The following is a 12,859-nucleotide window of genomic DNA, read 5'->3' as shown; positions in this document are numbered from 1 at the left end:
CCCGACGCCGCCAAATTACAGGGGCAGGCAGCTATTGTAACTATGGTGGTACGGAAATTGATAGGGGATACCACCACAATCCTCTTCAAGTTAAAGAGTATCCAATAATCAATTGCCAACTACTAATGGTACTCCCTCACAAATGGTGAATGTTGATCACAGTAGCTATGAACACAGAACAAATCCTTACAGGACTGCATCAACCCATCAACCCTTGGGGTTTGTAGCCCCTTTAGCTGATGGAAGGGGAGCACGAACTGAAGCTGTTGCTCTTCCCAGGTACTCGAGGCAATGGAAGGTCAAGGGGTCTCCATGACAGATCCTGACCAACCTCATACGCAGACAATGGCCAGACCGGATGGGTATCTCATGTAAGATCCTTTTTCGTTGTATTGATGTATCAGCGCAATATCAGAAGTTTATTTGAAGCTCTCTATTTATTGCTTCGACGCCCTTTAAGTACATCTTCATATTACAGCTGCGTATCATGTTATTTTTGAAGTTAGTTTGAGGCTCTCATATTTCTGCTTGGATGCTCTCGAAATATACTTATCTTGTACCTTTATATTTGGCCCTCTCATTGTATTGTACTGGTTCATCAAAACTTTGGTAGCCTCATCTCCATCTCTAACTTATCACTTGAGTAAGATCTATGCAGACACTAACAGGTAGCTGGCATTTGTTTTATCTCGTCCGCCTTTAATTGCGTACTTTTCTCACCTGTGACCATGCCTGCATGAAGTGATTGCTCTTGTGATTAGGATGTTCCATTTTTCTTGCTAAGTGGCATAAATACCTAAGGAAGCTAGGGTGATTATCATGACCTTTTGAAGCTGAAACATGCTTCATAAAAATGCTCGTCGCTTGGATGACGATGCCTTGTTATAGGATGCACTTTTCAATTTCTGAATCTTTTGAATGATGATGGCTTGCTATTTGGAGGGTTATATCATTTGGTGGATAAATGTTAAAAGGAATCATAAAGTTTAATGTGCTGTTGGGAAATCAACACTAATACACGCTTATTTCGCAGGGAAGGGCTTTCAATGATTCAAGGAATTTGTTCAATCAACACCATAACATGAGAGCAGACGTTGATAGCGTGAGCTATGAGGTTAATATTCTTCTCCCTCCCTGCCTGTTTTGAGTTAATTTCTGAGTTTTTCTCACCAAATAATTTGGCATCAGTTGTTAATATAACTAGTTGCTTGGTTGGTGCAGGAACTGCTTGCTTTGGAAGAGAGGATTGGGAACGTAAGCACAGGTTTGTCTGGAGCTGATATCTCTAGGTAAATAGTGGAGGCGAAATACCGTTCACCAAATCAAGTTCAAGAAGAGGAAGAAGAGAAATTTTGTGTAATATGCTTGGTAGGCCTCTCCTTGGTTTAGGGCTCATTGTTCTACTTTCGATTGCTATTGTTCTTTCGACTTGAAATGAGAATGCTAAAAGGGTTAATTGCGGATAGACCATCCTGTACTATCAATCGAACTTACTACTCTTGTATCTTTATTTTCGCAGATCGACTCCCTAAAAAAAATTATTGTTGCAGAGAGACCCTATTGTTGCAGAGACCCCCCCCTCCCCCCCTCTCTGAAATGGGTCAAAAAATATTCAGTACAGGGTCTACCTGCAACAATAGAACTGCAGGGGTAGTGAGTTCAACTTGGCGAGAGTTCAGGGGGCTACCCACAATTAACCCATGCTAAAAACTTATGTTAGTTTGAAATCCCTAATGGTACTGTTTATGAATTGATACTGCAGGAAGCGTATAAAGAGGAGAGTGTAGGGAGACTTGCCTGCAGGCACGATTTCCATTCCGGCTGCATCAAGGAATGGTGGTCGATCAAGAAAGTATGTCCGATATGCAAGGCCTCAGCTTTACCTGCTACTTTGAAGAAGAAGTAAACTGTTTGCTTCTCTCTATTAAATGTTAAAGATATGCTCTGTCACTTAGTAAATAGGCTCGCATTAATGGGGGACTGTACAGAATCATATAGAGATGTAAATTACATTGTACTTTTCTCTTGCCTATCGAAATTTTTGGGTTATGTATACAACTGTACAGACTAAAATCTGGAAGCTGCACTGGTATTTTATGATGATAGCAGATGCATTGCAGGTATATAAGTGAATAGAAACTTGGTCTCATATATATATCTAGTGCAGATATCAGTTTCAATTCCATAACGGTGATATACAACGTGCACGAGCATTTCACATGTGTAAAAAAGCCTTAAAGCAGACATTTCAAATATGAAATCTATGAGGTAATGAAGAGTAAAGTAAAAATTCTTGAGCGCGCACACCTCCCCACATTAAAAGCGACTGATGCACTAGCTTCACAACATCTGTTGCACAAGATGATTAATGCTGCTTTGGCTCTAAGCTCATTCTTCTGCATTTTTATCCCCGGTGGCTGACGATACCCTTCCCCATAAGCTCGGAAACAACAACTCAGTGTTCACCGCATTCGCTCTGATCCCAAAATTAACTCCACCCATCACATTCCTCCCTGAACCATACCCACCATCGCTCTCTTCCTCACCCACTGTTGCCTCGCATGTCTCTCTGTGTATCGCATAGCTTTCCTTCCTGCAGATTCACAGCAGATCCCAAATCACAACTACGCATTCCGAGCCCAAACAAGGATAAATAACATGTGATCTTTTGCGCTTACACTTTCAGTAACACTTATCATCCTTTAATGCGTGAAGGAGGTTACAACATCAGGAATTTATCCTTCTAAAAGCATTTGAGTTTAGAAATGATAAATGCCAATTAACAAATTGTGGGGCGATAAATGCTACTGCAGGTATAAATAACAGATTTGTACTCATAAATTTCACAAAAATACCATGGACTTCTTTGAGTTCTGCATAATGCTGTCATCAACTTTTTTATCACATAAACCTGAATATTCAACACTGCAGAAATATCATGGATTACCTAAAAATTTCGTTAGTTACGATAATGGTTTGACAATAGGTCTAAACTACCCCTAAAATAGGAGAAAGCAAAGGACTATGAAAGACATATAAAAGATAGAATTAATTAAACATAGACGCCCTGTTGTGTCATGTTTTTCTGAATTTATTACCCCTATAGTTTAATTCCGACGAATAAAACCCCCGAGCCAATTTTTTTTTGACTCTATTCTAAGGGGTTCAATGTGCAACTAACTACTAACAATTAGGACTAATTACATTCCGGTACTCTAAAGTGCTGTAATCTACACAGGCGACCCTGAAATTTGCGAATCTACACAGGTGACCCTGAGATTGCTTATTTTAATCACAGAGCTGACTAACTCCTCTTGTTTGCTTTTCATCGAATTGAAGTTCCTTTTAGTTCTTAAGTAGGATTAGCGCTAGGGTTACAGCAAGGATTAGAGTTATGGTTAAAGGCTATATATAAGAAGAAGAAAAATGTTTAGTACGGATTAGGGTTATAACAACAAAACTTTGGGGGAGTAATTGTTGTCATGACCATAATAAGCCTAACCCATCCCTACTCCTACTCCTAACCCTAGCCAAAAACCCTGCTCAAACCCTAACGCTAGCTGCTGACATCCAACGCCAGCTCCAAATCAACAAAAATACAGATAATGCTATAATATAGCTTAAGAGGGCGGGAATGCGATCAATTACAAGCTCAAGCAATTCGATCGAGCACCTTTCGAACAGGGTCCCGCACCCGCAGCACTCGAAATCCCTCCTCCTCGGCTGCCGGCAGACCTGACGTGGGCCCTCCAGTCCGTCCTCAACCGCGTACTTCTCAGGCACCTTCGCTCTGCATCCCACCTCCTCTCCTCCCCGTGCTTCCTGCAGTTGGCTTCTTGATCCCCGTCAGGTCCCCCAGAGCCGCGCCGGATCATGATAACGCAGCCCTCCGCGGGGCCAGACGTACACCCTCTTCTCGCGCGCGGCCGCCCGCCTCCTCCCTCGGCCGGGCGGCGTGCTTCCACGTGTATGTTGTGCCCCCGCCGGTGGATCTGCAGGTTCTGGTCCGCGCCGGAACTCTTGCCGCAGACGTCGCAAGCGACACGTCGTCGCCGAGAGGAGGCGTCGCCGGCGAGAGCGCGATGCACCTCCGCGTCGGATCTGCGCACAGAAAAAAAAAGAATCGGAGAATCAGGGGTCAGGGCTGGTTTCTAGGGTTAGGTTTTTGGGGTTAGGGTTAGGGTCGGGTCATTATTTTGCCTGGAGTGCCTGGGAGATTGCGCTTGCGTTGGCCGGTGGAGGTTGGTTGGTGGTGGGGTTTAGGGTTATCAGGGTTTGGGGAGGAGCTCCGGCCATGGCGACGAGTAGGGTGTGCCTGAGGAGGCGCGGCTGGGTCCGGCGTTGGGGAGTGAGATGAGGATGGTGGGACGAGAATTGAGTTTGAGCTTATCGCGGTTCCAGCCGTCTTAGTTTTGGGGGCGTGGGGTTGGGGGGGTATGATGACCCGCGGGCTTATCTGGTTACTCTAGCTGGCGTGGCATCAGGTTAGATCGTACGTCCCCAGCACACTTGACTCGCTTTCCCGTAATTATAATATTAACATTAAAAAGTGGTTAAAATACGCTGATTCATCACTTTCCCGCGGGGGGTGGGTTAACTAGTCCCAGATTTGATGCGGTAATTACTTCCTAATAATATTTTAAAATGTTATCTAAACAAAAAAAAAGTAAATAAAAATAAAGAATTTTTATTTTTATTATTTCTAAAAATATATGAAACGGATAAAAAAAATATATTTTTACTATTTCCTACTTCATAGTTTTAAAAGTTACTTCTATAACCTACTTCTTACTTCCAATACTTCCATTATCCAAGCAGGCCCTGAAGCACGAGCTATTCTTTTGGGTCTTCGGTTTGCTCACTCCAAGACTTGGAAGGACATTACTTTAGAATCTGATTGCCTCTCTTTAGTGCTCATGTTGCATGGTGCTATCAGTCATCCTCAGGACATATCTGATATCATGGCTCTATGTTGGTCTCTCCTAAAAGAGTTCAACTCCTCCTCAGTCAACCATGTTAGAAGATCGGGCAATATTTGCGCTCACGATTTAGCTCAGTTCGCTTGCAGATATTTGTGTACCACTTTTTCTGATTTTATTGTTGGTCCAGATCATATCTGTATTGAACTTATTCTTGAAGCATATTTCATCTACTGTTTATGATACAGTAAATCACTGTAGCATAAACAGTAACTTCAGGTGCAGAGAATCAGATTTGATTTACTGTTTATGATACAGTGTTTATTATAGAATTTACTGTTGCATGAACAGTGATTTTTTGGCTTCTCCTTTAAGTATAGACTAGTCCATAATATGAGGCATTCTTTTATTTTCTATTATTTTTTTAATCCTGCATATCCCTGAAATTAGTTTCTCCATACAATAAAGTTACCATTAGCTCCCTCAATTTTTAAGTTTTTGAATTAGTCTTCTGACTCATTAAAATGGCTGTTAGGTCCTTACTTCTAATAAGTTATTCTAATTTGTCCCTTCCATCAAGAATGTAAGAAGTAATTTGAGGGATTAATTTGATAGGGACCAAACAGCTATTTCAATGATATTGAGGGGTTAATTTAAAATAACTTAAGAATTGACCAAATTCAATGATTTAAGAATCTATTTCAAATAGCCTAAGAATCAAAAGCCTCATATTGAAAAACAGCTAATATAATGAAGATGGAAAATGACTGCTATATAAATAAGAATTGCGGTAATCACGAACTTTCATGTCTCAAAAGTCATCATTTTTATTTATTCATGTTGAAAATGAGTAGCAACATCTTATTTCAAGCTTTCATCACTTTTAATTGTTTGTTTGTAGTTGTAAAAATAATGTAAAATGATTTCATATGCTGATGTGGCTTGTAAAGTGATTTCATAAAAAAAGACACGATTTTAGGAGAAAACTGACATTAAAGTCAGGAAAAAATAATAAAAAATAATTCCAACCAATATGATCATTTGAGTAGGGGCATTTTTTACATTTTCCAAACAAACAATTAAAGTTATATTTGCAAACCAGACAAGCAATTTATGATTCCAATGGAATCAAAAAACAAATAAAGAAAAGTATAAAAGTGAAATTGATGAGGTGGACAACAACTTTCCTACTTGTGTCATAAATACAAAATTTTACCAACAACAACCAAACAGCCCCTTAGTGGATGTTTGGTTGTATGTTTTTACCATGTAAAAGGATGAAAAGTGTAAAAAAGTGGGTCCCAATGTTAGCTTTCATCACTTTCAATTGTTTGTTTGTAGTTGTGAATATAATGTAAAGTGATTTCATATACTGATGTGTCTTGTAAAGTGATTTCATAAAAAAAGATATGATTTTAGGAGAAAGCTGACATTGAAGTCAGAAAAAAATAATAAAAAATAATTCCAACAAATATGATCATTTGAGTAGAGACACTTTCCAAACAAACAATTAAAATTACATTTGCAAACCAAACAAGCAATTTATGATTCCAATGGAATAAAAAACAAATAAAGAAAGGTATAAAAGTAAATTTGATGAGGTGGACAACAACTTTCCAAGTTATGTCATAAATATACAACTTTACTGACAATAACCAAACAGCCCCTTAGGGCTGTTTGTTTGTATGTTTTTACCATGTAAAATGATGGAAAGTGAAAAAAAGTAAGTCCCAATGTCAGCTTTCATCACTTTACATTGTTTGTTTAAATTTTCTTTTACATGAAAAACTTACACCTTTTGATAAGGTGTCACCGAAAGTAAAATCACCAAAATTAGGAGTGATTTTGTTAGAAAGCTAACACAATGTCATAAATGTGTCCAAAAAATTAATAAAAAAAAAATCAAAACCTTGTAAAAAGTGGTGAGGTGGATAATCACTTTCCATTTTGTGTCATAAATACTCTAGTTTACATTATACTATCCAAACAATGTAATACTATTATTTCAGGATTCACAAAAATTACTAACCAAACAATGTAAACACTCGAATGGAAAGTGGTGAGATGGATAACCACTTTCTATTTTGTGTCATAAATACCCTCGTTTGGTACGCGGGAATGGACAGATTTGGGAATGGAATGAAAGAAGGAATGGAATGGATTGCATGTGTGAATGGAATGGTCATTCTCATTATCTTGTTTGGGTGCGTTCGTAGAATGAAGCTGGAATGGAAATCTCATTCCCATTCCCATGTTTGGTATCACTAGTACACAAGTGAGAATGGAATCTCATTTTCTAATAATGCCCTTACAACAACATAGATTTTTAATAAGATAAAAAATAAACATTAATGATAATAACTAAATAATTTTATATACGCATATGTTATATTAATCTAGGTATGTGTTATACTAATGCTCGTGTTATCCATCAGGTGTATGTTTCGTTTATATTTTTTAAACAATACTCGCTATTTCTTATTCTTAAAAATTAAAGAAAAATAAAAAAAAGATTATCGTATCTTTCATAGGTCCAAAAAAAAGGAATGATATCCACAATCCACAGTTCTAGATATATAAATTAACTTATTTGATAAAGTATCAAAATCACTCAATTCATAATAGCAAAAATCCATAAAACAATACCAACTAAAATAATAAGTTTCGAAATAGCAAAATGATATACTAGCCTAAATTGTCAATCTAAAATTGCCCACTTGCATAGCGCCTCACCCAAACATTCTTTATTATTAATATGGATATAATTGAAAAATACCGGTTAGTACCAATCGCCCCTATTGCTGTCAAACATTGATCCATAGGTAAATTCATATTCATTACGTATTCAGTAAACCTCTTTCTCTTCTCAGTCAAAGCCACTTCATCTAACCCATCCTTAATTAACTGGCTCGACCTAAAAAGTTCACTTCCTACATATGCAGAAGATTCCCGCATTATCTCGAATGACTCGCTATCCCGCATTATCTCGAACAATATGAGAACAATTCAGGAAAATTTTCAGGAAAAAAATTGATTCACGTAGATATAAAATCAATAAGCACTAGAAAGATTAAATAATTTTGGAAACTAATCGCACCTGATCGCGCTTGCGAGAGACCGATAGGAGATCACAGTTTCGCTCTTCGTCAATATCGCCAAAGCTACCAAAGGCGATGAAGTAAAATGAGAGGCTTTTTATTTCGGTGCAGGGAGAGAGAAAATGTGATTTTTATTATTAATATGGATTCCCTAATCGTAGTCATTAGATTGATTTTTATTATTAATATGGATATAATTGAAAAATACCTAACTAGTTTTTGATTCTCACTTGAATGGGAATGACCATTCCTTATCTTCTCATTTGGAATGCTCATTCCCACAAATAGTGGGAATGATCATTCCTAGGGAATGTTCATCCCAACATCTAAAATATAGGTGTGTTTGATATGAGGGAATGAGAAGTGGGAATTACATTCCATTCCTCCTCATTCCCGCGTACCAAACGAGGCGAGTTTCCTAAAGGCACCCAAACAGCCCCTTATGCCTCGTTTGGTACGCGGGAATGGACTCAAATGAGAATGGAATTGAAAAATGAACGGAATGGAATTAATATGAGAATGAAATAGTCATTCACATTCTCACGTTTGGGTGTAATTTATAAAATAAAGTGGGAATAGACGTATTTTAAAATTATATATTTTATTGATTTTCATTTATGTGAGAATGCTCATTCCTTATCATTTTATTGAGAATGTTCATTCCCACATAAAGTGGGAATTGATGAGAAGTGAGAATGAGCATTCCAACTTCAAAAAGAGGATGTGTTTGGTAGGAAGGAATGTGAAGTGAGAATGACTATTTCATTCCACCCCATTCTCGCTTACCAAACGAGGCTGTTGTGTTTTCCTAATTATTCTATTTATTAATCTTTTTTCTGTCTAATTTTTTCCTCTAAAATCTAATAACAGGCATCCAAATCCTAAAAACGAGGGAAGAGAAAAGGGGGAAAAAAAGAAAAAGAAAAGAATTTAATCAATCAATCGAAATAAAAAAAAATCCCCTTTTTTATTTAATGGGGAGTTACAAATACGGGCTCATCTTCAAGAAGAAATTCCGATGGACGGAGGTCGAAGCCCCCGCCGACATCAAGGCGGCCTTCGAGGGCCTACGCCGGCGGCGGCGGCGGGCCCACATGACCACCGACGAGCTCCGGCGGTTTCTCGCGAGGAGCAGGGCGACTGCTCCGTCAACAGCCGCCGACGCCGTCGAGCACATCCGCCGCCTCGAACACTGGTAGCACCGTCGGCAAGGCGTCGAGGCCTCTCCTCGGCCTCGACCATTTTCACCATTTTCTCTTCTCTGAGGATCTCAACCCTCCCATTGGATCAAAGGTTTGAACCCCTTGTTATTTTTTATTTTATTATTACTATTATTATTATTATTATTATTTTGCTCTGTTGGGAAATGAATTTTGACTTTGCTTTGTCCCACATAGGGAATTTGTATTATTATTTAAGTTTGGATTTCAAAACAAACACCCAAGTTGTCTGAGAATGATCATGTCATATTTTGGTACTATAAGAAGTAGAGATAATTAAGGGTCTACTTAATGATGATATTTTTGGTTTGGCAAAAAACTGGGCCGGAATCGGTCCAATTCCTTTAGGCTATAAAATGTTGGCTATAAAAGGTAGAGACAAAAGCTTTGTTGTTGTTGTCGTCGTCTTTTATATAGAAAAGTGTCATAAAGCAACTTACCAGACTTTTGACTCTTTACCCCCTGTGTTGATACCATCTTATCATGATAATGTGGTATTAAGTCGATCATTGATTTGATTTGTTCGATTGATTATTATCTATTAATGTTGGAGATGCTTTTCGTGCACATTTACGAACATAGATATTTCATCTTTTTGTTGGCCTTTGGAAGATTACCATATCAATTATGTATACCCTAAAAACTAGAATGTACTAATATCCTGGTGAGTAAATTGTCACTTGTATCAGTATCTGCCCGTCTTTTGGAAATATGACTTATTTAAGCAGTTTTACATTTACTGTGGAAATCTAGTTGTGTCATTCTCAGTTAAGGTAATGCTTTCTTCAGGTTTACCAAGAGATGACTGCTCCATTGTCACATTATTACATATATACAGGCCATAATTCATACTTGACAGGCAATCAGCTGAGCAGCGACTGCAGCGACGTCCCTATCAAAGAGGCGTTGGAGAGAGGAGTTCGAGTTATTGAGCTGGATATGTGGCCTAATTCTAAGAAAAATGATATTGATATTCTTCATGGGAGGTATCATTAAATTCCCTAAATTACTTTTTGTGAGATATGAAGAGTATAAAGAACAAATGAACGGAAAACCTCTTCCTCCCTTTGCATGCTTAAGGAACAACCTTCAACGATTAGTAGATTACTTATCAGATAAAATAAAAATCTTCTGCCTGGATTCAAGATAAAATTCATTTTTCCACTTTATCAAGATAAAGTTCAAGATAAAAATGGTGATTATAACTGATAGATAACTGTTGCATAGAGATTTCTTTTTTCTTTTTTTCTTTCTTGTCTTATCCAGTCTATGTATCCAAGAAGCTTGAAGTAGTATTGTGAGGTTTTATGACTAGAGCTTACAGAGGAAATGGATATATGTAGCTAACATCTCCTGCTAAAAGCTTTGTTCGTGTTGTTCCTTTTTATATCTTTCTTTTGTTCCTGTGCTTCTGTTTGTTATTAGTGCTACTTTAATTCTGTTGATAATATAAAGCTGTGTTATCTTTTGTATCCAATTTGCTGTTGTTATATTCTTCTATCACTAAACATTTGTTCTTCATTACAAGGACGCTTACTGCTCCTGTAACGCTTATCAAATGTCTAAAAACCATTAAAGAGTATGCATTCTGTGCATCTTCATATCCTGTGGTGATAACTCTCGAGGATCACCTCACTCCAGATCTTCAGGCAAAAGTTGCTGAGGTGAAACCATTTTCAATATAAGAATTACTTGGTACCTTTTCTATGTGTTCTTTACTCATCACTAACAGGTTAATTTTTTTCCCTTTAGATGGTTTCTCAAACTTTCGGAGACATACTTTACTATCCTCAGTCAGATTCTTTCGAAGAATTCCCCAGTCCAGAATCTCTTAAGAATAGGATCATTCTTTCGACCAAGCCACCAAAAGAGTATCTTAATTCTCATAAATGCTCCAAATTAAAGAGAGGTGCATCTCAAAGGGAAAAGGAAAATGATGATAGGTGGGGAAAGGAGGTTACCGACCTTAAATCTATACTTGAATCAACTAAGGTACGTGGTTAAATTATATTCCCACAGTTATCACATTTTAGCATCACACAGCTTCTAAAGTTTTGCGGATTGTGAACAGAATGAATCCGTACAGGATGAGGAGGACGTTGATAATGAGGATGATGATGGTTTGAAGCCGAATGCACCTCTTGAGTACAAACATCTTATCACAATTAGAGCTGGGAAGCCAAAAGGTAATTTGAGACATTCACTAAGAGTGGATCCCGGTAAAGCAAGGCGTCTTAGTTTAAGTGAACAACAGCTTGTGAAGGCAGCAAAAGATAACGCTGACGATTTAGTAAGGTATATTAGTTTCTTCAGAATCATTTGTATTTTAGAGATGTCATAGTTTGAATAGGTCTTCGATGTGAAAATCACAGGCATGACATTTTAAAGGATATCTCCCAGAAGAGATCATACAAATAACCACTATATGCAACTTAACATGGTTACTGTCTTTTTTTTAATCTCCTCAACATGAATCTTTAGGTTTACTCAGAAGAATATGCTCAGGATATACCCAAAGGGTACACGTTTTGACTCCTCTAACTACGATCCGTTGATTGGATGGATGCACGGTGCTCAGATGGTTGCATTTAATATGCAGGTTAGCTTCTAGCATACAAATTGATAATGTCGCTGTAAAATGTTCAATTGCATCTTCATTACAATGTTCAACTGTTATCTTCATAAACAATCATGTTAATGGAAATGTTTCAGTGTTCTTTTTAGCAAACAAGGAATAGCAGTCGCAGGTCCTACCCACTTGTTGACCTGTTTATAGAATTCTCATTTAGTTACGCCTAGTTCATACCTCGGTTTTGTATCGATGAATCTATGAAGGAGCTCAGAAAGCATATGGGTAATAAACTATAAGGTTATATCTAGAGATCCTGATATCATTTTGCAGTTAAAACTAGAATATAGATTAATTTTCATGTTTCCATGTAAAACATTTATATTCTTTTTTCCTTCCAAGGCCTAACGTCTTTCCCATTAATTTGAAGGGACATGGAAGAGCATTATGGTTGATGCAAGGATTTTTTAGGGCCAATGGAGGCAGTGGTTATATCAAAAAACCCGATTTTTTGTTGAATCTCGGTCCCTATGGTACCGTGTTTGATCCCAAAGCAGATTTACCAGTGGAGAAAACCCTAAAGGTATAAACCATTATTATCGCTATGAGTTTAAACATTTTCCACATTCTCGTTTTACCGTTTAATATTTTGTTCGACTTCTGGTCTTTAAATAGGTTAAAGTCTACATGGGAGATGGATGGCGCATGGACTTTAGTAAGACTCACTTTGATTCATTTTCTCCTCCAGACTTCTATGCAAGAGTAAGGACCCCGTATCTGTTTCTTCGTTTTTTGATTCATGAGACGTTTGTATATAGTTGTAACTTTTTAAATGCACAAGTCTTCATCTTCTTGTTACTAGGACTTTGTCCTAAGAAATCTTTGGCGCTAGAATGTTTGTTTGTCAAATGCGGTGCATTATGCTCGGAGTCATAGACCTACTATCAATGTCATTTGATACATCGTAGTTATAGCGCATTGATTTCGCAAGTCGTGCAAACTCAACACGTCTGTGAGACTGCTTGTTTTGTTGTCCTTTTATATCGATTCCTC

At 37.8% G+C, this 12,859-nt stretch overlaps 2 protein-coding genes across 2 annotated transcripts in view; one reads left to right on the top strand and one right to left on the bottom strand.

Moving 5' to 3' along the window:
• LOC109821908 lies at positions 2,126 to 7,901 on the bottom strand. Its single transcript, XM_020388064.1, has 4 exons — positions 7,706 to 7,901; positions 4,025 to 4,101; positions 3,674 to 3,822; positions 2,126 to 2,593 (listed from the first exon to the last, which is right to left on the bottom strand). The coding sequence occupies exons 1-4, from the start codon at positions 7,899 to 7,901 to the stop codon at positions 2,389 to 2,391; spliced, it is 627 nt and encodes a 208-aa protein (XP_020243653.1). The 3' UTR covers positions 2,126 to 2,388.
• The window catches only part of LOC109821906 (phosphoinositide phospholipase C 6-like), a gene marked incomplete at its 5' end in the record, with an annotated part of 4,305 nt that continues 567 nt past the window's right edge, over positions 9,122 to 12,859 (top strand). The window contains 8 exons of the mRNA XM_020388063.1: positions 9,122 to 9,310; positions 10,027 to 10,223; positions 10,766 to 10,901; positions 10,990 to 11,229; positions 11,309 to 11,532; positions 11,719 to 11,836; positions 12,237 to 12,389; positions 12,482 to 12,568. Coding sequence (XP_020243652.1) covers positions 9,122 to 9,310; positions 10,027 to 10,223; positions 10,766 to 10,901; positions 10,990 to 11,229; positions 11,309 to 11,532; positions 11,719 to 11,836; positions 12,237 to 12,389; positions 12,482 to 12,568 — 1,344 coding nt within the window. The remainder of the gene's footprint in view (positions 9,311 to 10,026; positions 10,224 to 10,765; positions 10,902 to 10,989; positions 11,230 to 11,308; positions 11,533 to 11,718; positions 11,837 to 12,236; positions 12,390 to 12,481; positions 12,569 to 12,859) is intronic.

The sequence above is a fragment of the Asparagus officinalis genome, chromosome 8, assembly GCF_001876935.1.
Source record: "Asparagus officinalis chromosome 8, Aspof.V1, whole genome shotgun sequence".
Classification (NCBI taxonomy): domain Eukaryota; kingdom Viridiplantae; phylum Streptophyta; class Magnoliopsida; order Asparagales; family Asparagaceae; genus Asparagus; species Asparagus officinalis.
This window is presented reverse-complemented; position numbering and strand designations above follow the sequence as displayed.